Source organism: Sus scrofa, chromosome 6, assembly GCF_054392235.1.
Source record: "Sus scrofa isolate SSC_HxYL_T2T_F1_AM1 chromosome 6, Sscrofa_HxYL_maternal_Yorkshire_Landrace_v2.0, whole genome shotgun sequence".
Classification (NCBI taxonomy): Eukaryota; Metazoa; Chordata; class Mammalia; order Artiodactyla; family Suidae; genus Sus; species Sus scrofa.
The window spans coordinates 79,296,172-79,322,215 of NC_139388.1; the positions used below are offsets into that span (position 1 = coordinate 79,296,172).

Genomic DNA, 26,044 nt, shown 5'->3' on the forward strand with positions numbered 1-26,044 from the left:
AACCCACTGCACCACAGCAGCAACTCCAGAAGTTTCTTCATTAGGATCTGCATGTTATTTTCTTTCAGACTTTTTTAATGTTCACAGTGATGCTGAAGCCCAGATGCAGCTCTAAGCTACTCAGAGGAGCAGTTTTATATATATATACACATATACATATATATACATATATACACAATATATACATATATACACACATATATATATTTTTAGAGCTGCACCTGCAGCGGATGGAAGTTCCCAGGCTAGGGATCAAATCAGCTACAGGTGCCGGCCACAGCCACAGCCACACCAGATCCAGGTTGCATGCATGACCTACACCACAGCTCACAGCAACACTGAATCCTTAACCCACTGAGCAAGGCCAGAGATCAAACTCACAACCTCATGGTTCCCAGTCAGATTCATTTCTGCAGTGCCACAGCAGGAACTCCAAGGAGCTGCACCCACGGCATATGGAAGTTCCCAGGCTAGGCCTCAAATCAGAGCTACAGCTGCCAGCCACAGCCAGAGCAACATGGAATCCAAGCCACGCCTGCAACCTACACCATAGCGCACAGCAATGCTGGATCCCCAACCCACTGAGCGAGGCCAGGGATCAAACCTGCGTGCTCATGGATACTAGTCGGAGTCGTTTCCACTGCGTCACAGTGGGAACTCCCCAAATAATCTTAAACTAAATTCTCTATCCCTTTCCCCTTTATCCTCCATCACTGTTCATCAAAGGAAAAATAATCAAAGAAGCACAAGTGCTTTTTTTTTTTTTTTTTAAACAAATGCCTTAGAAATAGTAGTTGTGGGAGTTCCCATCGTGGCGCAGTGGTTAACGAATCCGACTAGGAACCATGAGGTTGCGGGTTCGGTCCCTGGCCTCGCTCAGTGGGTTAACGATCCGGCGTTGCCGTGAGCTGTGGTGTAGGTTGCAGACGCGGCTCGGATCCCGAGTTGCTGTGGCTCTGGCATAGGCCGGTGGCTACAGCTCCAATTGGACCCCTAGCCTGGGAACCTCCATATGCTTCGGGATCGGCCCAAGAAATAGCAAAAAGACAAAAAAAAAAAAAAGGAAATAGTAGTTGTTCAGTTCTACTAAAGGCTCTGATTTTATAGCCACCAGTGACACTTTAACAAAGTTTTATTGGCATAAACTCTCCAGCACACAGACGGCTTGCACTTAAATTCTTCTGGAGAATTTGGTGGCCGTGCAATCTGTTGTTTTATCTTGAAAAGCACAATGTTCAGACGACTGTCACTTTGGGGAGAACACACAGCATCTCAAACAGCAAGTTAGCCGCCAGGAGGGCCGTGTTTCCTACAAAGAAGTGAAACCCAAACATGAACACCGCCCAGACCACTGCCCGGGGCCCCACCTCTCAGGACTCCATCCTCTTCTCTGACTTTCTTTTTCAGAGTCCCACTTTCCCCCCCGCCCCTATGTGCCCAGCTGCCCTGTGGACGTGCTTTCCCAGGCAGTCTCTCCATCAAGCTTCATTCAGAAACAGTATTTTAAAATTCAGAAGTTTCTGCTTACTCTGAAAACAGCCTTCCCCCAAAGGAGAACCTATAAAATGGTGTATATTGTATTTATTATCTGTCCTCAGAGGCAAACAGCCCTAACTCTGTAAGCTTTTCTAAATGAAAAAGATTATTGACATGGCATCTGCTTTCAATCTCTCCCCTAAACCAGCTAACTCCTCCACTTTATTAATATTCATAAATATTATTTAGGCCTTGAGAATTCACTTTTCAACGAAACACCTAAGGCAAATGGATCTGTGTCACCCTGTCACCAAACTGCAGGCTTCTTTCTCCCTCTCTTGCTGACGGTGGGCAAAGCTAATAATCCTTACCAGCTTCCCAGGGGTTTTGTTAGGGTTCATTAGCTCAGGTCTGTATGCTGTGCAATAACAGGTTTATTTCTTCGCTGTAGGACATACTCAGCAGGTTCCTGAGTTATGTAAAAGGACCTGGCAATCTACTCAATTAACTAGATTAATACAAATTAAACTAGCAGCTGCCTACAGAGCATATTTGTCTCCCTTACTCACCAAAAGGATCGTATGGCGGCGAAACTTCCACAAGATCACAACCCACCACGTTCAGGCCTTGACAACCTCGGATGATCTCCAGAGCCTGCCCAAGATCAAGCTTGGGTTGTCCACAGAGGTCATCATCGACAATGGAAAGCAACCAGTTGGGAGACTTCCATGGAGTCTCCCAACACAGGCCCACCCTCTGCCTTGAAACTGCTGCTTTCGCTCGATAAACAGTCATTGACCATCAGGCATATACAGGTGGGCTCACTGAGACCATCAAAGCAGTCACTTCAATGCCATGCATTAAGGGCTTCAAGAGAAACAAGCTGAGAATGCAGTATAAACGCATCTAATAGCCCGAAGAGGTGGGGGAAGTTTCCCCGAAGGTGGAGGCTCTTAGCTCATGGCATTGACCAAGCAGATGAGCAGGGAAGGAGGGCAGCCCAGGCAGAAGGAAAGTCACAGGCAAAGGCGCCAAGATGGAAGAAGGACGAGTAGTTAGACATGGTTGAAAGACAGGATCAGAGGGGCGTGAGGCGGGTAGGAAGAGCATCACTTAGCTTCCACTCTGCGGGTGAAAAGCCGAAAGGAGGAGAAGTGACGCGTGAGGAGTGTTTTAGAAAACTGATGAGAATTGAGACAGGCAGTTACCACCCAGCTCCCTTCTGAGAGCGTCTAAGATAATTGATTAGGTTCAGGCAGTCTTCATTCATCTACTCCAGTATCTTTTTTTTCTTTTTCTTGCTTTTTAGGGCCACACTCACAGCATATGGAGGTTCCCAGGCTAGGGGTGGGACGGGAGCTACAGCTGCCGGCCTATACCACAGCCACAGGGCGCAGTGGTTAACGAATCCGACTAGGAACCATGAGGTTGCGGGTTCGGTCCCTGGCCTCGCTCAGTGGGTTGAGGATCCAGCGTTGCTGTGAGCTGTGGTGTGGGTTGCAGACACGGCTCAGATCCTGCGTTGCTGTGGCTGTGGCATAGGCTGGTGTCTACAGCTCCAATTAGACCCCTAGCCTGGGAACCTCCATATGCCGCAGGAGTGGCCCTAGAAAAGGCAAGAAGACAAAAAATAAAAATAAAATAATGAAATCCCAACCTGATTCCCGAAGACTCAGTTCAAGTCCCAGGAAAGTGAGGAGCTAAGACTCCTCACCCCCAGGAATGGCCACGAGCGGTGCCTTCCTACCTGACTCGGGGTCAGGCCAGCAATTTCAGGTGTCCCCGTCCCTGGGGCATAGGCGGGATCCAAGCTGTCAATATCAAAGCTGATATAAATGGGTTTGCCTCCCATCTGCTGCCTCACTTCCCCCATCAGAGGAACCAGTGACTTCAGCCAGCAGTCTTCAGCCAGGACCACCCGAAAGCCCTGCAAAGGGAGAAATGAAGAGTGGAAGGCAGACATTTGGGCACGGCAGCCTTTACTGGGCATCTCCTATGGGCCTACCCCATGCTCAGCTCATGTGCACCTCTATCCCCATGAGGAGGGAGCCTCATCCTCATTTCACAGGTGAGAGAGGGAGGGATGATGACTGGTAAAGAATCGGGAGAATGGAGCTCCCTTGTGGCTCAGTGGGTTAAGGATCCACGGAAACACAACTATGGCCCAGGTTCGATCCCTGTCCTGGAAACTTGCACATGCCACAGGAACCGCCCCCCCCCCCCCCGGCAAAAGAAGTTGGGAGTAAGTCAAAGCTGACCTGTGGAGGTGGGATAAGACAGAATCTTGGTTAAGGCAAGAGTGAGAAACTCTGGATGGCTCATGGTAGCAGCTCCTAAACAGCTGTGTCCAGAAGATTGGCCTTTGCCATGCGTTAAAAGCGAGGAACTTGGCTCTTTCCTGTTGGGGTCTGTCATTTGTGTTTACCTGACTGTCTAGTAGGTTTGGGGACAAGAACTAAGAAGGTGGCCACATCTGGGAGTTTCTTGGTGGCTCAGTGGATTAAGGATTTGGTGTTGTCACTGCTGTGGCTAGGGTTCAGTCCCTAGCCCCAGGAATTTCCACATGCCACAGGCACAGCCAAAGAAAGAAAGAAAGAAAGAAAGGAAGAAAGAGAAGCGGGAGTTCCCACTCAGGCCCAGTGCGTTAAGAATCCAACTGCAGCATCTCAGGTCACTGTGGAGGCACAGGTTCAATCCCCAGCCTGGCATGGTGGGTTAAAGGATCCAGCAATGCCACAGCTGCAGCACAGGTCACAGCTGTGGCTTGAATGTAATCCCTGGCCCCAGAACTTCTATATGCCTCAGGTGCAGCCATTAAAAAGAAGAAGGAGCTCCCATCGTGGTGCAGTGGTTAACAAATCCGACTAGGAACCATAAAGTTGCGGGTTCAATCCCTGGCACTGCTCAGTAGGTTAAGGATCTGGCATTGCCGTGAGCTGTGATGCATGTTGGGGATGTGGCTCGGATCCCATGTTGCTGTGGCTCTGGCGTAGGCCGGTGGCTACAGCTCCAATTAGACCCCTAGCCTGAGACCCTCCATATGCCACGGGAGCGGCCCTAGAAAAACGCAAAAAGACCAAAAACAAAGAAGAAGAAGAAGAAAAAGAAGAAGGCAGCCACTCACCTTGGGTCTGGACCTCCTCACCTCTTTTCCAAGCCAATGACATCCAAGGGCTAGTTTCTGCTTCCCTCCCCAGCAAGAAGCCTCCTCTGCCCCACCCACTAACATCCTTGCTGCTCTCTGCTCCCAGTGATGCAAATTCAGCTTCTCTTCCTCCTTTTTGAACTCAATTAGCAAAGCCCCTTTGAAAGCAGAGCTGCCACTGAGTGAGCAGTGAGATTCAGAAGGCTCCCTGGGGGCTGGGGACAGAGGGAGGGGTTTCGGTCTGTCACCTGGCTCCGGCTATAGCTGTAGGTGTCCAAGGTCAGGGAAGAGCCCCGGATGCCAATCTGCACCACGCGCTTACAGTCCAAGAGTCCCTCCTCCACGCATCGGCGAAAGGGCGACCCGTGGTAGAGCTTCTCCCCCAGGGCCTTGTCCGCCGTGTCCATGTGCGCGTCCACATGCACCAGCCCCACGGGGCCGTGCCTGATGACAACAGGGCAGCTCAGAGGCCAAGCCGCTCAGTGGGGCCCAAGCACAGCCACCCTCCAGGCCCCCAAAACTTGATGATAATTGATAGCCACGGAGGGGGTACCTGGCATCAATTACCAGCCTTGTAACTGGTTTCTGTCTTCCAACCAACCACTTAGCATCTCAGAAGAACAGTCAGTGCAGAGGAGCCAGGCAGAAAAGAGTCATGACTCTCCCCACCTATTACCCAGAATTCTCTTCACTGAGCGACAGAGAGGGCCCGGAAGATGAGCATAGAGGGTGGTGGCTCAGGTGAGCTCAAGGCTCAACTAATCAGCGCCACCATTTCTCCAGCTTTAGTACCAAGATGCTGCTTCCATCCAGCTCTCTCTCCATAGTCTCCACCAACCCTGCCAGCCACCCAAAATAAACAGACAGTCCAGATCAATGCCAAGGCAAACAAAGCTTCAAGAAAAGACTTGTACCCAGCCACCCACCCCCAACCAAGAATGCTTCCCACATGTCTTTCCTATATATGAATTCTGGAGCCGCACCACCTTGGCCCATCTGTCTTTCTCAAACTAATGAACCAAAATTAGTCAATCCCTGGAGAGACTTGCACTACTGGAAAAATCCATCTTCTCATCCTCTGGGAATGGGGCCCTTTCGGGGAAAAGCAGGGCCTCTCCTCAGCAAGCAACACCATTGTGCCTGTTAGTATTTGCATTTGGCCTTTGAAGCAAAACAGAAACTGAAGTTAGCTGGGATTGTGGGTTTCACTAGGAGCTCATCTTCCGAAAACAGAGGCAAATGCTGAGCGTGCATACCAGAGCAGATCTAGGGCAAGGGAGGGTAAGAATAAATTGTCTTGGCTTCCAGCCGGTGACTGACAGACACACCTGGAGCTTGACCTTAATTTTGATCCGTAAGAGCAACTCAGTCGGGAATTTCCCATCACCCGCAATAACTCAAGCCAGCATCGGATGCCATCTAGCAGGAAACCACTCATTCCCCAGCTCCTGGATTTTGAAACTTTGCTTGGGCCCAGTTTTGGGGAACTTACTTTTCTGACATCGCCTGCAATATGGGATATGTGATGGTGTGATCTCCACCTTCGAAGAGGAAAAAAGAAGAAACATGGATGAGATTCGAGGAACATGGATGAGATTCGAGGACCAACTATCACCTAGAACAATCTTCAATCTGCCCAATTCTGCCACCCTTTTATTTTTTTATTTTTTTATTTTTTTGTCTTTTTAGGGCCGCACCAGTGGCATATGGAAGTTCCCAGGCTAAGGGGTCAAATCAAAGCTGAAGCTGCCGGCCTACACCACAGCCACAGCAACGCCAGATCCAAGCCACGTCTGAGACCTACACCACAGCTCACGGCAACGCCAGATGCTTAACCCACTGAGCAAGGCCAGGGATCAAACCTTCGTCCTCATGGATGCTAGTCAGATTCGTTTCCTCTGAGCCACAACAGGAACTCCCACCCTTTCGATTAGATGGAAGAACTATATAACCCCATCTAAAGTAAGATCTTGTTCAGTGGTGGGAAAATGGCCTCTAAGTGTTTGACAGCACATCATCGTTTAAAAGAGTTGTTCACGTGGTGCTTCAGTGGTAACGAACCAGCTCGTCTTCATGAGGACTCAGGTTCTATCCCTGACCTTGCTCAGTGGGTTGAGGATCCGGAGTGGCCAATGAGCTGTGGTATAAGTCACACACCTGGTTCGGATCCCACGTTGCTGTGACTGTGGGGTAGCCCGGCAGCTGCAGCTCTGATTTGACCCCTAGCCTGGGAACCTCCATATGCTGCGGGAGCGGCCCAAGAAATGGCAAAAAGACAAAAAAAATAAAAAATAAAAAAAACTAAAGGGCCACACACATGGCATATGGAAGTTCCCAGGCTAGGAGTTGAATCAGAGCTGCAGCTGCTGGCCTACCCCACAGCCACAGCAACTCAGGATCCCAGCCAATTCTGTGACCTACACCACAGTTCATCAGAACACCAGATCCCCAACCCACTGAGCAAGGCCAGGGATCAAACCCACATCCTCATGGATGCTAGTTGGGTTTGTTTCCTCTTCACCACAGCAGGAACTCCCATGATAAATTTTAAAGAAAGGATCAGGGGAGTTCCTGTCGTGGCTGGGTGGTTAATGAACCCAACTAGCATCCATGAGATTGTGGGTTTGATCCCTGGCCTCGCTCAGTGGGTTAAGGATCCAGCATTGCCGTGAGCTGTGGTGTAGGTTGCAGACGCTGCTCGGATCCTGGTTGTGGTGTAGGCCAGTGGCTACAGCTCTGATTAGACCCCTAGCCTGGGCACCTCCGTATGCTGTGGGTGCGGCCCTAAAGAGACAAAAAGACTGAAAAAAAAAAAAAAAAAGAAAGAAAGAAAAAAGGATCAGGAACTGTGCTGTTCTGAGCCAGAGTGAAGCCTGAGGCAAAAAGGGAAAATCAGGAAAATGGAGCGACGGCAGCGTTTCTGGCCCCTTACATCCCGCACCGAGGTGAATGCCTCCCTCGCTTCACCCTGGTCCATCCCTGTCGGTCAGACTAGCCCAGAAATTTAAATATCCTCTTCTCCGAGGTTAAAATAAGTGAACTGAAAATGTTCCCTTCCCTACTGTCTCCACATTCGCCGCGCCTCGCCCTGGAGGAGTAACTGCAGTCCATGCTCAGGATAAATAAACACTGAGCTCAGAGAATGGCACTCGCCCTGGCAGGTGCCATTACCCAAGGTCAGAGGGATACAGCCAGCTGCCACGATTTTCTGATAGGCCTCTCGAATGAGGCGGCAGCTGTCCTGAAGGTTGTAAAGGTTGACATTCACATCTCCTAGGTCTGCGACCATGAGGGACTGGAAGGGGAGGGCTCCCGTGCTGGGGTTGGCCGGGCGAAGCAGCACTGATTCCTCCCGGATCCGTCGGGGTCCATATCTGGAGGAGGAAGAATCATTCCGTGAGCCATGCCTAAAGGTCGAAGTCCTCCCTAGGCCTGGGCTCCCCAGCCTCTGCACTGGGCCTGGATGACACTTTGGGGAAAGGGGGCATTCTGTTCATTGTAGCAAGTTTAGTGGCATCCCTGGTCTTCACCTACTAGATGCCAGTAGCACCCCTCCCCTCACAATGTTATAAGCAAAACTGCCTCCAGACCCTGGCAAATGTCCCCAGAGACAAAATCAACCCCTGCTGAGAACCACTGATCTAAGCTACATAGTGAAGAGATTAAAGGCACAGAAGCCCACCCATCACCAATTTACTAAACGGCCTTAGAGCATTTCTTAATCTCCCTAAGCCTCAATTTCCTAATCTGTTAAAAAATACTACTTACCTTACCCTATTGTTTAAGAGTTAAATGAGGTCACCTAGAGTTCCCGTTGTGGCTCAGTGGAAACGAATCTGGCCAGTATCCATGAGGATGCAGGTTTGATCCCTGGCCGTACTCAGACCTTTAAGGATCCTGCGTTGCCTTGAGCTGTGGTGTAAGTCAAAGATGAGGCTCGGATCCCAAGATGCTGTGACTCTGGCATAGGCCAGCGGCTATGGCTCCGATTCAACCCCTAACCTAGGAACCTCTATGTGCCACGGGTGAGGCCCTAAAAAAGACCAAAAAATAAATAAGCAAATGAGGTCACCTATGCAAAGCACCTTGAGCTTAGAAAACTTTTAATAAAATGTGGCATCTATAACTCAGACCAGTAGTCAGATGTAATGTTGCTGAGCTGAATCAGAAATAGCTGATGGGGAGTTCCTGCTGTGGCTCAGTGGTAATGAACCCAACCAGTATCCATGAGGGCATGTGTTCAATCTCTGGCCTCACTCAGTGAGTTAAGGATCCAGTATTGCTGTGAGCTTCAGTGTAAGTCACAGATCGGCTCAAATCTGGCATTGCTGTGGCTGTGGCTGTGGCAGAGGCTGGCAGCTGCAGCTCTGATTCAACCCCTAACCTGGGAACTTCCATATGCTGAAGGTGCAGCCATCAAAAAAGAAAGAAAAAATGAAGTAGCTGGTGTCGGAGTTCCCATGTGGCTTAGTGGGATAAGGAATTGGAATAAGGATCTGGCATTGTCACTGCAGTGTCTTGTTGCAGTGGTACAGGTTCGATCCCTGGCACCCGGGAACTTCCATGTGGTGAGGGCATGGCAAAAAACAAGAAAAAAGAAAAAGAAGAGAAACATCTGATGTTCAATCATTAGGAAAATCAATTTAACTCTCTCTGACTTGATCTTACAAAAAGTGCCTTAATTTGAGCAATTCTTTTGTTTTTTTTATCTTGTCTTTTCTAGGGCTGCATCTGCAGCATATGGAGGTTTCCAGGCTAGGGGTCTAATCAGAGCTGTAGCCACCGGCCTTCGCCAGAGCCTCAGCAATGTCAGATCCAAGCCACATCTGCAACCTACACCACAGCTCGGCAATGCCAGATCCCTAACCCACTGAGCGAGGCCAGGAGTCAAACCTGAAACCGCGTGGTTCCTAGTCGGATTTGTTAACCACTGAGCCACAATGGGAAATGCTTGAGAAATTCTTGAGTCAGGTTTTGGGAAGAGGCAAAAACCTTCTGTCCTCAATCAAACTTAATGTCCCCTGCTTTGTAAACCTGGGGTACCCCCAGCCACTATCCCAACAAGGCCAGGGAATGGGGCGTGGAGAAGCCTCGGTCCTGGAACCCACTTTCTTTCTTTCTTTTTTTTATGGCCACACCTGCTGCCATATGGAAGTTCCCAGACTAGAGGTGGAATTGGAGCTGCAGCTTCAAATGCAGCAGCCAGCCTACACCACAGCTGCAGCAACTTGGGACCCCAGAGGCATGAGCAAGGCCAGAGATGGAACCCACATTCTCACAGACACTAACCCTCTGAGCCAAAACTGGAACCCCTGAACCCCCTTTCATTACATATAGATGACACACATGGTGAGCTCTGGGGGTCTCTTGATGAGGGAGGTGGAAAAGCAATGGTTTCTCAAAGGTTTAGGGGCACTTTGGAGCCAGGCACCACCTTCCAGTCCAACCTTGGGTAAGCAAAGAGGCCTCTCTGTTAGTTTGGTGGGTGCATGGCCGCCAGGCTTTCCTGACACATGTCCCAAAGTCCTTCAGGCCTTACCTTGCCCCGGGCCGGTTGGAGGTCCCAATGTCCAGGGGCACCCCGATGAAGGCAGCGTCCAGTCCCTCGGGGGAGGCCTGCACGGGCAGCCGCATCATGGAACAGATGCCCACTGACCGGGCCACGAAATCAGCTTTGGGAGGCTGGTTCCGGGGAGTGTTGGAGGCTTGGCGGCTCGGGCTGAGGCCTGGGTTGCCAAGCCCTGTAGCAGGACTCGCTGGGTGCAGGGGAAGCAGCCCCCGCACGCCCACGCCGGCCCTTAGGCCTCGGGCACAGCCAGAAACCAGCAGCTGAAGCATCCTGCCCCCGTGCCGGCCCTGCTGTTCCCCACCGTAGCCCAGGAGAATGTGCCAGCTCCCGGGCCACCCAGGGTTCAAAGGGCAGAGTTGCCCTGAGGATCTCAGGCAGGGGGGAGGGGCCCCAGGGACTGGGCTGCTCTCCCCCCTGCACCCTTTTCTGGACTTCAGCCTCTAGCTCCTTTGGTAAATAAAGCCCAGGCTCACCACTCACCTCCACCCGCACTGCCCCAGGTGTGTCTGTGCCTTCCTCCCCCCAAAGCCAGGCCTTTATCAGTTTCTTCTCCTAGGGTTTTTGTTTTTGTTTTGGACTATTTAAACATTTTCTTAAATTTTTTTTTATCAAAGTATAGTCGATTTACAATGTTGTACTGATTTCTACTGTACATCAAAATGACTCAGTTATACACACATATACATCCTTTTTAAAAATATTCCTTTCCAGAGTTCCCATCATGGCACAGTGAAAAGGAATGTAACTAGAAACTATGAGGTTTTGGGTTTGATCCCTGGCCTCACTCACTTGCTCAGTGGGTTAAGGATCTCTCGTTGCTGTGAGCTGTGGTGTAGGTCACAGACGCAGCTCAGATCTGGCATTGCTGTGGCTGTGACTTGGGCCAGCGGCTGTAGTTCTGATTAGGCCCCTAGCCTGGGAAACTCCATATGCCATGCGGCCATAAAAAGAAAAAAAAAAAAAAAAAAAAAAGAATCCTTCCCATTATGGGTTATCCAAAGATCTTGGATATAGTTCCCTCTGCTATATAATAAGACCTCACTGTCTATCCGTTTGGCAACCACAGGTCTATTTTCTATGTCTCCCACAGTAATATTTTTAAAACCTGAAAGATTTCAAGGGGAAAGACCTTTCTTTAAGCAAGAGAAATTGGAGCTTTCTTTTTTCTTTTTCTTTTTCTTTTTTTTTTTGGCTGAGCCCTGGACATGTGGAAGTTCCCAGGCCAGGCATCAAACCTGAGCCACAGTAATGACAACTGCTGGATCCTTAACCTGCTGAGCCATGAGGGAACTCCCAGAGCATTTTTTTAAAATAGTGTACTAAGAAATGTCTGGGTGGGAGTCTCAGGAAGCAGTCTTTCTAAATAACCTTTTTAAAAAAGGCCTTAGAGGCGAGCCCACGAACCTGCAGTTCTCCTTACCTTTCAGGGGAGAAAAAGGTGATTCGTAATGAAGTTATGTGAGCAGCTTAGGTTGAGACTGCAGCTCAGATCTGATCCTTAGCCTGGGAACTCCATATGCCTTGGGGCAGCTAAAAAAAAAAAAAAAAGTATAAAATGCTCAGTGTTCCCTGATAGCTCAGCGGGTTAAAATCCGGTGTTGTCACAGCTCAGGTGCTGCTGTGACATGCACTCCATCTCTGGCCAAAGAACTTCCATATGTAGCAGTCTTGGCCAAAGAAATTAAACAATAGGGAATTCCCTTTGTGGCTCAGCGATAACGAACCTGACTAGTATCCATGAGGATGCAGGCTCAATCTCAGGCCTCACTCAGTGGGTTAAGGATCTGGTGTTGCCATGAGCTGCAGTATAGGTCAGATCTGGCATTGCTGTGGCTGTGGTGTGAGCTGGCAGCTGTAGCTCTAATTCAACCTAAGGCTGGGTGGCTAAGCCCTGCAGCAGGACTCTCTGGGTGCAGGGGAAGTACGCCCTTGCTGCATGCCCGTGCCGGCCCTTAGGCCTCGGACACAGCCAGAAACCAGCAGCTGCAGCATCCTGCCCCCGTGCCGGCCCTGCTGTTCCCCACTGTAGCCCAGGAGAGTGTGCCAGCTCCCAGACCACCCAGGGTTCAAAGGGCAGAGTTGCCCTGCAGATTCAATCCCTGGCCTCCCTCAGTGGGTTAAGGATCCGGTGTTGCTGTGAGCTGTGGTGTAGGCTGGCAGCTACAGCTCTGATTCAGCTCCTAGCCTGGGAACTTCCATATGCCACGAGTTCGGCCCTAAAAAGCAAAAAATAAAAAATAAAAATTAACAAATAAAATGCTTGACATGAAAGAGTTTGATTGGATTCAAAATCCATGAATAGGGGACTCTTCTTTCCCCTCTCAGCCTGTCCTGGGAGCTCTTTGTTTTCCTGTAATAAAGACTTTGCTTGCTTGCTGCCTGTGTGTTCACAAAGTTCATTCTTCAGCTCCGCAAACTAGAACCCGGATTCCAGTAACATCTTTCTGGCATCGTCTTTTGCAGACTCGTCTGGGATCCGATCCAATCCACCAGCGCTCACAAGAAGGTGTCTGATTCCCTGCAAGATCGCCAGCAGCAGATTCACACCATGTCGCATCCAGCTCCAGCGTTTGGAGCTGCCCTCTGGAACTGGTTGACCTCCTCCTCCTGGTGGAAACATTTGCTCACCAGTCACCACTGTGATCTTGATCCTTTTTTTCAGACCCTGTGTAATTAATTGTATTTCTCGCTTCATGACATCCCGATTAAAAGCTATCAACCTTCACTGGGAACGATGTCTAGTCACTTATGATGGAGCACAATAATGTGAGAAAAAAGAATATATAAATATACATGTATGTGTAACTGGGTCACCATGCTGTACAGTAGGAAAAAAAAAAAAAAGTTAAGAGCTATCAACCTTCAAATGGTGATAGACGAGGTACCCAGTGTTATGTATGGAAGCCCACTTGACCATCCCATGAGTGGAGAGACCTAACTGATTTCCTCTAATGATGCCCCTTGTCAGCAGGAAGCAGTCAGAGCAGTCCGCCCCACCCCACCCCACTGCCACCCCCGCTCCTGCAGTTAGAGTCTCTTAACTCCAGAGGGGGGATCGAGGCAGAATAATAACTCAGGTAGTCAGTGTAGGAGCATAGGCTTCGATGCATTCTTTGATATGGCTATATATTTTTTTTTTTGACTTTTTAGGGCACACCTGCAGCATATGGAGGTTCCCAGGCTAGGGGTCTAACTGGAAATACAGCTGCCAGCCTATGCCACAGCCACAGCAATGCCAGATCCGAGCTGTATCTGCGAACAACAACACAGCTCAGAGCAACGCAGGATCCTTAACCCACTGAGCGAGGCCAGGGATCAAACCAGCAACCTCAGGGTTCCTAGTCGGATTTGTTAACCACTGTGCCCCAACGGGAAATCCCATAAATTTTTTTGATGTTAAAATTTCTTTCTTTCTTTCTTTCTTTTTTTTTTTTTTTTTTTTTGTCACAGTGTGTTGCTACCTGATGTGGAATCTTAGTTTCCAAACCAGGGATTGGGGAGTTCCCGTCGTGGCGCAGTGGTTAACGAATCCGACTAGGAACCATGAGGTTGCGGGTTCGGTCCCTGGCCTTGCTCAGTGGGTTAACGATCCAGCGTTGCTGTGAGCTGTGGTGTAGGTTGCAGACGCGGCTCGGATCCCGCGTTGCTGTGGCTCTGGCGTAGGCCGGTGGCTACAGCTCCGATTCAACCCCTAGCCTGGGAACCTCCATATGCCGCGGGAGTGGTCCAAGAAATAGCAACAACAACAACAACAACAACAAAAAAAACTTTTAGGAACCAAACCAGGGATTGAACCAGGGCTGCAGTGGTAAAAAGGACGAGTCCTAATCACTAGATCACCAGGCAACTCTCTAAAATTTCTTTTCAAATTTGTATTACCTAGGAGTTTCCTGGTGGTTCAGCAGGTTAAGGATCCAGCATGGTTGCTGCTGTTGCTTGGGCTGCAGCTGAGGCACTGGTTCTATCCCTGGCCAGACAACTTCTGTATGCTGCAGGCACGGTGGGAAAAAAATCCTTTTTCAAAAAAACTATTACCTATCTGAGTTTCTTTCTTTCTTTCTTTGCCTTTTTAGAGCCGTACCTGTGGCATATGGAGGTTCCCAGGCTATATGGGGTCAAATTGGTGCTGTAGCTGCCAGCTTACACCAGAGCCACAGCAATGTAGGATCCAAGCTCAGTGGGTTAAGGATCCAGCATTGTCATGAGCTGTGGTGTAGGCTGCAGAGGCAGCTTAGATCTGGTGTTGCTGTGGCTGGGGTGTAGGCCTGCAGCTGTAGCTCTGATTCGACCCCTAGCCTGGGAACTTCCATATGCTGTGGGTGTGGCCCTAAAAAGCGAAAGCAAAAAAGAAAAAAGAACATTTAAAAATAAAAGAAAAAAAATAGTTACACTCACAGAAGAAAGCAAAAATGTGGAAAATATTTGATCCGGAAATTTTATGTAAGCTTAATGTTTAATGCTGTCCCTAATACTTCTATTTTATTTTTCACATTATAATTAAGAACATGTGGAAAATAGAACTCATTTTATTTTACCAAACCCCATAAAGATGCCCTTAAGTCCCTGCCCCTACCACGTACCTCAGTGGAACATAAAATTATATAATTTTCTATGGGTTCTATGACAGGAAAAATATTCTGAAGCACTGTTCTGGTACCCCACCAGTTCCAGTATCTATTTTGCCTTTCTGGCTGACTGCCCAGGGCAGGGTTTTGTGAAAACAAGTCATAAAATAAATGCTTGGTACGTGTGGGAGTGAACGACTGAACAGGTCTGGAAGCTGCGGAGGGCAGCTCTGGTGTGATTATACTTTCAGCCAAAACCCGTGGCATCCAAATAGTGTGAGGCCAACACTGTGTACATTCAGCCGTCTGCACGCACGGACTCCCTCTGGCCTAGTGAATGATGCAAGAGCTTCACACAGTGGCGTCAACATGGAACTTGTCTGCGCTTGCAGAGGCTCAGAAATGATCTGGCAGGAATGCCAGCCTCCAGGAGACACCTGCCTGGGGGCTTTCTGGGACAAGCCACTCATCTTACATCACCAGCATTGATCATGACCTGCCTTGTCCTCTGCCTCCAAAGAAAGTCAGATATTTTTGAGCATTTCAGATTACTTTTATCAAAGTTAGCCTACATCTCCACTCCTCAGAGTTCCCTGGTGACTCAGTGGGTTAAGGACCCAGCATGGTCATTGCTGTAGGGCAGGTTCAATTCCTGGTACAGGAACTTCTGGATGCCGTGCCCACATCCTGGTGCGGTGGAAACGAATCCGACCAGGAGCCATGAGGTTTTGGGTTCGATCCCTGGCCTCTATCAGTGGCTTAAGGATCCAGCGTTGCCGTGAGTTGTGGTGTAGGTTCCAGACAAAGCTCCGATCTGGCGTTGCTGTGGCTCTGGCGTTGCTGTGGCTCTGGCGTAGGCCGGCAGCTACAGCTCTGATTCGACCCCTAGCCTGGGAACCTCCATATGGCGAGGGTGCCGCCCTCAAAAGACAAAAGAAAAAAAAAGTTAACACCCTCAACGATGCCTCAGGGACTCCTTTACACATTCAACATGGAGTCCAGCTTTTTGAATGTTTTAGAAAATAATATGTACTATTTGAACACAAGAGTGGTTGTTCAGTCTCTCTATTCAGCTTGCCAAATGGAAGCCTGATTAATCTGACCACTTTTATCCAAATGCCAAGTAATTAGCCCCTGTCTGTCTCTCTCTAGTCCAAAATGAGCCTCCTAAGGCTGGAGATGAGGGAAGGAGGGCAGGAACTTGAGATGAAGGTACATCCCTGATATGCAGTTTCAGAGTCAAGCCAGGAGAGGGCACAGAAAACATCTGCTTGATCATCTAACGAAGAAAGGATTCAGGGAACGGACAGAGCTCTCCTTTGATCAGTTAGGTGACAGTGGAGGTCTTTAGTCAATTAGATTTCATCCTGACACCTCAACAATTTGATTATACAACAGGCTTCTTCTTCTTTTTTTTTTTTTTGTTTTTTTTGCTTTTTAGGGTCTCACCTGCGGCATATGGAAGTTCCCCAGCTAGGGTCAAAGCTACATCTGCCGGCCTCCACCACAACCACAGGAATGCAGGATCCGAGCCACGTCTGCAACCTACACCACAGCTCATGGCAACACCAAGTCTCTGAGCCACTGAGTGAGGCCAGGGATCAAATGCACAACCTCATGGTTCCTAGTCGGATTCATTAACCACTGAGCCACGATGGAAACTCCTTTTTTCTTTCTTTTTTTTTTTTTTTTTTTTTTGGTTTTTAGGGCTGCACCTGGGGCATATGGAAGTTTTCAGGCTTGGGGGCGAATCAGAGCTGCAGCTGCTGGCCTACACCACAGCTCACGGCAATACTGGATCCTTAACCCATTGAGCAAGGCCAAGGTAAAACCCTTGTTCCCATGGGTATTAGTTGGATTTGTTACTGCTGAGCCACAAAGGGAACTCCCACAATCTTTGCACACTTGATTTTTTTCTTAAAGAAAATGTTTCGATTTTTCAAAGCCCCAGCTGGTCTCCTATGTGTTTCTTTTTGATGGCCTTCCTCTTTGCTTGTTTAAGGAAGTCAGCTGCTTCTGAATGGGGCCTTGTCATCTGCAAAGAAGGGACTACAAGCTCTAACTAACCTTTCCTGACTTCCTGGTGCTGACAGCTGAAAGACATCATCCACCTGGTCCTTAGACATTAGACAAAAGTGAGGGCTGATTATTCACTATAAACTTACACTCTAGGATACATGGGATTTTTTTTTTTTTGTGCCACTCTACAGCATATGGAGATCCCTGGCCAGGGATTGGAGCTGAGCTGCAGTTTTAACCTACACCACAGCTGCGGCAACACTAGATCCTTAACCCACTATGTCGGGCTGGGGATCAAACCTGCATCCCAGCGCTCCAGAGACATGGCTGATCCTGCTGCACCATAGCAGGAACTCCAAGAAAATGCTATTTAGACAAATCTATGAAACAACTCATGCTAGATAATTCAGACCAAGAGGATATCTTCATACAGGTTTGGAAGATAAAGACCAATGCTTGTAGTCCAGATAGAGATCTCATGCAAATAAGGCACGTATGATGCAGTATTTCTTGTAGTAAATAAAATCAGTGGTATGATAAGGTGTTTGTTCTATGACGACTTACTTTTAGATGCCAATTTCCTTCTGAATCCAACACTTGCTATATTTTATCTCATTTGCCCTTCTTATTAGCCTATGAAATAAATCAGACATATTATTTATGTTTGACAAGGAAAGTGCTAAGCCACTGATGTTACTGTACGTTGCAAAGCAACTTCCCTAAGATCTCCCTAGGATCCAGAATTAGAGATGATCTTATCTGTCAAAAGTTTCTTTGCAGAGTTCCCGTCATGGTGCAGCAGAAACGAATCCGACTAGGAACCATGAGGTTACGGGTTCAATCCCTGACCTCACACAATGGGTTAAGGATCCGGCGTTGCCGTGAGCTGTGGTGTAGGTCACAGACGTGGCTTGGATCCTGTGTTGCTGTGTCTGTGGTATAGGACGGCAGCTGCAGCTCCGATTAGATCCCTAGCCTGGGAACCTCCCTATGCTGCAGGTACGGCCCTAAAAAGACAAAAGACAAAAAAAAAAAAAAAAAATCAAAAAAGTTTCTTTGGTCAGAGTGGTTGAGAGGCAGGGAGTCTCATCATTTACTGGAAAGCTAAGAGGCTAAGGATTCCCCGGGAGTTCCTGCTGTGGCACATCAGGATAGGCATTGTCTCTGGAGGTTTGATCCCTGGCACAGTGAGTTCAAGAATCTGGCGTTGCTGCAATTGCAGCAAAGTTCACAACTGTGGCTGGGATCTGATCCCTGGCGTGAGAACTCCATATGCTATGGAGAGCCCAAAAAGAACAAAAAAAGGATTCCCCTGTATTGACATTATTCCCATAGCTACTGCAAATAGTCACGTTCTTACTTAAACCTTGTTTCTGGAACAAGAGCCAGCAACTAAATAATTCATCCTACCTTAGAGCTCAGAGAATAGAACAAGATTTAAAATCAGGCTTTTTTTTTTTTTTTTTTTTTTTTGTCTTTTTGCCATTTCTTGGGCCGCTTCCGCTGCATATGGAGGTTCCCAGGCTAGGGGTCGAATCGGAGCTGTAGCCGTCGGCCTACACCACAGCCACAGCAACTCGGGATCCGAGCCGTGTCTGCAACCTACACCACACCTCACGGCAGCGCCGGATCCCTAACCCACTGAGCAAGGCCAGGGATTGAACCTGCAACCTCATGGTTCCTAGTCAGATTCGTTAACCACTGTGCCACGACGGGAACACCTTTTTTTTATCCCCCCCTGGTTTTTAGGGCCACATGCGTGGCATATAGATGTTCCCAGGCTAGGGGTCGAATCGTAGCTGTGGCCCACTGGCCTATACCGCAGCCTCAGCAACGCCTGATCTGAGCCGTGTCTGCAACCTATACCACAGCTCATGGCAGTGCTGGATCCTTAACCCACTGAGCAAGGCCAGGAATGGAACCCATGTCCTCATGGATGCTTGTCGGGTTCGCTAACCACTGAGCCACAATGGGAACTCCAAAATTCCCCTCTTTTTAAGTGAACGATTCAATGATCTCTTCTATACATGTGTGTAACCATCACCACGACCCAGGTTTAGAACATTTCCACTCCCCCCCCAAAGTTCCCTCATGCCTGTTAATCAGCTTTTTTAAAGGGTGCCTTTTTGTGGATAATTACAGTCATGAACAACAAGTCCCAGAAATTTCCATTTTGCCCAGCTTTCATTTGCTGCTGGCAGCCAAGAAGAAAATTGCAAAAACCCATCAACAAATGTTGGAAGAAAACACCATAAGCTGATCGACAGCTGTTTGCTCAAAATAGTTTATTCATCCTCTCCAGGTTTTAGTGAGTGTCAGCCAAGTGTGAGGTTCTTGGTTAAGTCTGTAGGAATGTAAAAACAAAATAATAGCTGTCTTCTCCCGGAATAATTTGGATGTGAATTCAGTAGTATGCAACATAACTTTGAAGAGTTTCAATGTCCAATGAATTTGAGTGATAAAAGTGGTAAAATCAGTATGATATTTGTTTGTTTCTTTTGTTTTGGTCTTTTTGTCTTTTAGGGCCGCACCCAAGGCATATGGAGGTTTCCAGGCTAGGGGTCGAATCGTAGATGTAGCCACTGGCCTCCACCACAGCTACAGAAATGCGGGATCCTTAACCCACTGAGCAAGGCCAGGGATTGAACCTGCGTCCTCCTGGATGCTCGTCGGGTTCGCTAACCGCTGAACCACGATGGGAACTCCCCGGTATGATATTTGAACTTCCCTTTCCAGAAGTCAGGAGAGAGAAAGAGGGACCAGACTTACTTTCTCACCTAAAACAATTAAAAGAAGAACAAAAAATAGGATGTAATAGTTTTAATATACTGGACATCAGACCATGAAAGACAGTAATCCTTGAGAAAGGAACCAGGAGTAGCTGAATCAAGGAGACAGTTGAGTCCAGAGAGACCAAGGCAATTAGAGTTCACAAGACAGAGTAACAGAGAGGGGAGAGCAGTTCAGAAAAAGAGAAAACCCCAGAGATTTCTTCTAATATTCACTTAAGTACTGCTTAGCACCTGAGGCTGGGGAAAGACTTGGAATTTGAAAGGATTAGAGAGAAAGGTGCTTGATTCTCACACCAGGCTAGGAATAGCACCTATTCCCACCAGCCAGATTAGAAACATTCACAATTTATGGGGCACTGGGAAGAGTACTCATAGGGGTCTTGCTTTGGCAGGGGTGGATAATAAGCCCCTGAGTTGGCATTACTCTGGTCCTACCTAACACATCTTAAAAGCAAGACCCAGGAGTTCCCGTCATGGCGCAGTGGTTAACGAATCCGACTAGGAACCATGAGGTTACGGGTTCGATCCCTGACCTTGCTCAGTAGGTTAAGGATCCGGCGTTGCCGTGAGCTGTGGTATAGGTTGCAGATACGGCTTGGATCCCATGTTGCTGTGGCTCTGGCATAGGCTGGTGGCTACAGCTCCAATGAGACCCCTAGCCTGGGAACCTCCATATGCCATGGGAGCGGCCCTAGAAAAGACCTAAAATAAATAAATAATAAAATTTTAAAAAATAATGCTTTAAAAAAAAAAAAAAAAAGCAAGACCCAGGAGTTCCCATTGTGACTCAGTGGTAATGAACCTGGCTGGGATCCATGAGGATGAGGTTCAATCCCTGACCTTGCTCAGTGGGTTACGGATCTAGCATTGCTGTGAGCCGTGGTGTAGGTCACAGACGCAGTATGGATCTGGCATTGCTGTGGCCGTAGTGTAGGCTCAGAGCAGCTTCAATTTGACCCCTTGCCTAGGAATTTCCATATGCCATGGGTATGGCCCTAAAAAGACAGGGGAAAAAAGTGCAAGACTCAAAAGAATCAAACTATTTCCAGGTAACTTACCTGCATCCAGAACAAAGCTCAAGATCTATAGGAATATAAAACTATCTGGTACTGGGAGTTCTCTCCTGGAGCAGCGGACTGGGGATCCAGTGTGTCACTACAGGTTCAATTCCTGGCCTGGGAATTTCCATATGCCACAGGCACAGCATGTGTGTGTGTGTGTGTGTGTGTGTGTGTGTGTGTGTCTGTGTGTGTCTGTGTGTGTGTCTGTGTGTCTGTGTGTCTGTGTCTGTGTGTGTGTGTGTGTCTGTGTTGTATCCAAGAAGGTAAAACTTACAATATCTGGTATCCAATAAAAACTTACCAGGCGTGCAAAGAGACAGGAAAGTGTGACCCCATAATTAGGAGACAAATCAATAAAAACTGACCCAGAGGAGTTCTTATTGTGGCTCAGCAGGTTAAGAACTCAACACAGTGTCCATGAGGATGTGGATTCAACCCCTAGCCTCACTCAGTGGGGTAAGTTTCTGGCTTGCCGCAAGCTGGGGCATAGGCCACAGATGCCACTCGATCTGTTGTTGCCAGAGCGTAGGCCTATGGCTACAGCTCTGATTGGACCCCTGGCCTGGGAACTTCCATATGCTACAAGTGAGGCTGTTAAAAAAAAATATATATATATATATAAAAAAAATTTTTTTAAAGAAAAGCTGACCCAGAAATGGCACAGATGTTAGAATTAGCAGCAAAGACATTAAAACTGTTATTATGACTGTATTCCATATGTTCAAAATGTTGAATAGAGCCATAGAGTCATGGTGATGTAAAAAATATTGTAATTTAACTTTTAGAGATGAGAAATTGGCATGGGAAAGATAACTGTCTCCTTTATTTTGGATAAGACCATGTTATATATACACAATATAAAATATGAAATGTCTTTTTTAGGTGTGGCCCTAAAAGAATAAATAAATAAATAAATAAATTGCTGTAGTATCCTTGTGGTACAGCGGGTTAAGGATCAGGTGTTGTCCCTGCAGCAGCTCAGGTCACTGCTGTGGCACAGGTTTGATCCCTAGCCCAGGAACATGCTCAGGCCAAGGGCATGGCTAAAAAAAAAAAAAAGCAAAATGCTTTCTCTCTCCCCCCATCTTTTTTTTTTTTTTTTGTCTCTTTAGGGCCGCACCCACAGCATATGGAGGTTCCCAGGCTAGGATCTAATTGGAGCTACAGCTGCTGGCCTACACCACAGCTCATGGCAACGCCAGATCCTTAACCCACTGAGTGAGGCCAGGGATAGGACCTACAACCCCACAGTTCCTGGTCGGATTCATTTCCACTGCGCCACGACAGGAACTCCCCCTTTTCTTTTTTCTTTTTCCTTTTGGCTGCATGTGGAAGTTCCCGGGCCAGGGATCGAACCCACACCACAGCTGCAACAACACCTGATCTTTAACCCACTGAGCCACAGGGGAATTCCCCTCTCCTTTTTCTCACAAATATGTCATGTTAGTATCTACATTGAGTGTGCAATCAACCAAAGTCACTGCCTTCCTTTTTTGCCCATGAATTCAAGTCTCCCTTATCTGGTGTATCTAACTGCTTGAACTTAACTACAGATTCCAAACTTCATCTCGTTCGTTCTGATCCATCATTCTGTCTCATCTCTTTGAATCTTGTTCCTGTCAGCTGACATATTAGTACCATGTCCTCATTCTGAGTCAACGAAACATTTAACAGGCTTACTCTCTTTGACTTCAGCCAAGTTGCGAGTAAAAATGCCGAACAAAGCACAACACTTTAACCAAATCCAGAAAGATCTCTGGGTGAACATGAACTTGGGTTATCCCGTTTTGGGAACCCTACAATTCTGAGATAAAATCAGTGGACAGGATTAATGGTGATGAAGGATTGCCCTCCAAAAGATTTGTAAACTTGAAGAAACAGAACTTACCTAAAACTGATGAAAGAAAAAACAGTTTTTTAAAACGGACCGAGCATCAAGCTGTGGGATAAACTCAAGTAGTCTAGTATATGTGCACTTGGAGACCTCAAAGGAGAGAGGAGAAAAGCGTTTGAAAGAAGACTCAAGATTTTTCCAAGTTTAGGAGTTCCTTTTGGCACAACAGGTTAAGGATCTGGTATTGTCACCACAGTGGCGAGGGTTCGACCCCTTCCACATGCCATGGGAACAGCCAAAAAAAAAAAAAGGAAAAGAAAACTATAATCAAAGAGCCCACCTGCTACATTCATTATTATATTGTCACCTTTCATTACCAACAATATGAGAATTTTCATTAACTTTTGCATATGTAAAACCCCATCAATTCTATAAATCATTGTGCTAGGTTCTTGGATATCTAATTTTTCTTATGCCATTCAAAATTTCTTGTCTTTTAACTAGAGCATAATTGGTTAGTCAGAACCTCAGGTGTCTTCTAATTTGACGAATTTTTTTTTCTTTTTATGGCTGCACCTTCGGCATATGGAAGTTCCTATGCTGGGGTGGAATTGGAGTGGCAGTTGTGACCTAGGCCACAGGTGCTGCAACACTGGATCTGGGCCACATCTGCGGCCTACACAACAGCTGTGGCAATACTGGATCTTTAACCCACTGGGCAAGGCCAGGGTGGACACTATGTTGAGTTCTTAACTCACCGAGCCACAACAGGAACTCCTCGATGAAGCTTTTAAAAGAACCAAAGCAGGAGTTCCTGTTGTGGCGCAGCAGAAACGAATCCAACTAGGAGCCATGAGGTTGTGGGTTCCATCCCAGTGGGTTAAGGATCCAGCATTGCCATGAGCTGCAGTGTAGGTTGCAGATGCGGCTTGGATCTGGTGTTGCTGTGGCTGTGGCGTAGGCCGGCAGCCACAGCTCCGATTAGACCCCTAGCCTGGGAACCTTCGTATGTCAAGGGTACGGCCCTAAAAAGACAAAAAAATTAAAAATAAAAATAAAAGAACCAAAGCACTGGGAAAGCTTGGTGAGTCAGTGTGAGTCTACCAGTGATCTATGGGTCCTCCTATTGAGTATGTCCTTCAGGGCCAGAATAAGTATCACCTTCTCCATTTAAAAAACCTTTTTTAATAACATAAATGTTGATAGTTTTAGACCATTATTTCTTTTGGGGGGGTGGGGGGTAAAGGAGAAAAAGATAGCTTTATTGCTTTGCCAGGCAAAGAAGGGTCACAGCAGGCTAATACCTTAAAGACTGCACCCCCTTTGGAAGGGGTTAGGAGGTAGTTCTACAGTTTGGGGAGTAGAATAAGGATCAGGGCTGTAGATAAGGATCAGATAAGGGCTGTAGATAAGGATCAAGATTGCATTGTTGGAGTTCCCGTCGTGGCGCAGTGGTTAACGAATCTGACTAGGAACCATGAGGTTGCGGGTTCGATCCCTGCCCTTGCTCAGTGGGTTAACGATCCGGCGTTGCCGTGAGCTGTGGTGTAGGTTGCAGACGCGGCTCGGATCCCGCGTTGCTGTGGCTCTGGCATAGGCCGGTGGCTACAGCTCCGATTCGACCCCTAGCCTGGGAACCTCCATATGCCACAGGAGCGGCCCAAGAAATAACAACAATAACAACAACAAAGACAAAAGACAAAAAAAAAAAAAAAAAAAGATTGCATTGTTTCTTTTCTTTTTTTTTTTTTTTTTTTTTTTTGTCTTTTTGCCATTTCTTGGGCCCCTCCCAGGGCATATGGCGGTTCCCAGGCTAAGAGTCTAATCAGAGCCGTAGCCACTGGCCTACGCCAGAGCCACAGCAACGCAGGATCCAAGCTGCGGCTGTGACCCACACCACAGCTCACGGCAACGCCGGATCCTCAACCCACCGAGAAAGGCCAGGGATCGAACCTGCAACCTCATGGTTCCTAGTCGGATTTGTTAACCACTGTGCCACGATGGGAACTCCTTGCGTTGTTTCCTAAAGCTGGTGTGTAGAGGCCCCAGGACTGAGTCTGGTGGTCCTCCTTCCCGGTGTCTGGACTTACTGAGGTTCAGGTTCTTCATGCCTCCGTGCAGAAGGAACTCAGAGAGAGACAATGAAATAGATTTATTAAGATAGGACACCTGCGAGAGATGCAAGCAGGCAGGCATGGAGGCTCTGCCCATTATTTCAAACATTGTAAATCCCCAGATGATCAAACTAATAACTAAAATGCATATTGAATAGAAATTATATGTAGGCGACCTGCCAGTTGTCATTTCCATCCTATGATTTTCCCCTCATATGTAACTGAAAAGTTCACAGATGTTAAGAAATTGTTTTGGTATGAAATCAGACACAGAAAGGAGACTACTGCTATAGGAGCTATGAATCAGACCAACGGCATCATCTGCATGTGGGAGTTTGTGGGATATGCAGAAACTCTCAGGCCCTGCTCCGTACCTGAAGATTCATAATATGCATTTTTGTGGGGCCACACCTGCAGCATATGAAAGTTCTTGAGCCAGGGGTGGTACCTGAGCCACAGCTGCAGCCTGAGCCTCAGCTGTGGGAACACTGGATCTTTAACCCACTGAGCCACCAGGGAACTTTCCATAATATGCATTTTTTTTTTTTTTGGTCTTTTTCTCCTTTTAGGGCCACTCACGCTGCATGTGGAGGTTCCCAGGCTAGGACTCTAATCAGAGCTGTAGCTGCCAGCCTACGCCAGAACCTCAGCAACAGCAGATCCATGAGCTGAGTCTGCAACCTACACCATAGCTCACGGCAATGCTGGATCCTTAACCCACTGAGTGAGAACAGGGATCAAACCCGAAACCTCATGGTTCCTAGTTGGATTCCGCTGTGCCACGACAGAAACTCCCATAATATGCATTTTTACAAGACCCCCAAGTGGTTGCTATACACATTCAAGCTAGAAACACTGATGTCTGGCAACTAGTTCCTCTGATCATGTTTCCTTATGCATGAAAAAAAAAAAAAAGGTTAGCAAGCCCTGCCCATCTTATTTCCCAAGCTGATGATTAGAATGAAATATGTGAAACCCGATCCAAATATAAGTTAGGTACACATAAAATATCAAACTTTCTAGTAAACAGTGAGTTACATTCAAGTCCAAGGCACAGCACAATATTTCTGGATTTAAATTGCTGAACAGGAGTTCCCATTGTGGCTCTGCAGTTAACGAACCGGACTAGTAACCATGAGGTTGCAGTTCAATCCCTGGCCTTGCTCAGTGGGTTAAGGATCCCGAGTTGCCATCAGCTGTGGTGTAGGTGTAAGATGCAGCTCAGCTCACGATGTTGCTGTGGCTGTGGTGTAGGCCAGCAGCTACAGCTCCCATTCGACTCCTAGCCTGGGATCCTCCATATGCTGCGGGTGTGGCCCTAAAAAGACAAAACACACACAAAAAATAAATAAAATAAAAAATAAAATGCTGAATAGCAAAAAAAAAAATTGCCAGTATTACTGTAAATTCCAAAGTCAAGCCTTTTTTTTAATTTTTTTTTTTTTTGTCTTCTTGCCTTTTCTAGCGCC

At 47.5% G+C, this 26,044-nt stretch overlaps 1 protein-coding gene across 7 annotated transcripts; it reads right to left on the bottom strand.

Annotated features, from left to right (window-relative positions):
- Nucleotides 1–1,114: 1,114 nt before the first annotated feature.
- On the bottom strand, nucleotides 1,115–12,212 carry AGMAT (agmatinase (putative)). Of its 7 annotated transcripts, none has more exons than XM_084962991.1 (8): nucleotides 12,149–12,212; nucleotides 10,161–10,425; nucleotides 7,793–7,995; nucleotides 6,114–6,162; nucleotides 4,870–5,065; nucleotides 3,224–3,403; nucleotides 2,046–2,130; nucleotides 1,115–1,309 (listed from the first exon to the last, which is right to left on the bottom strand). In XM_084962991.1, the coding sequence occupies exons 1-8, from the start codon at nucleotides 12,180–12,182 to the stop codon at nucleotides 1,236–1,238; spliced, it is 1,086 nt and encodes a 361-aa protein (XP_084819117.1). In that variant the 5' UTR covers nucleotides 12,183–12,212; the 3' UTR covers nucleotides 1,115–1,235. The 7 variants fall into 7 exon arrangements, 4 of the variants coding, with proteins under 4 accessions (XP_084819117.1, XP_005665089.2, XP_003127670.1 ...); XM_005665032.4 differs by having other exon boundaries at nucleotides 2,046–2,145; XM_003127622.5 differs by lacking the exon at nucleotides 12,149–12,212 and having other exon boundaries at nucleotides 10,161–10,535.
- Between the last annotated feature and the right edge of the window lie 13,832 nt (nucleotides 12,213–26,044).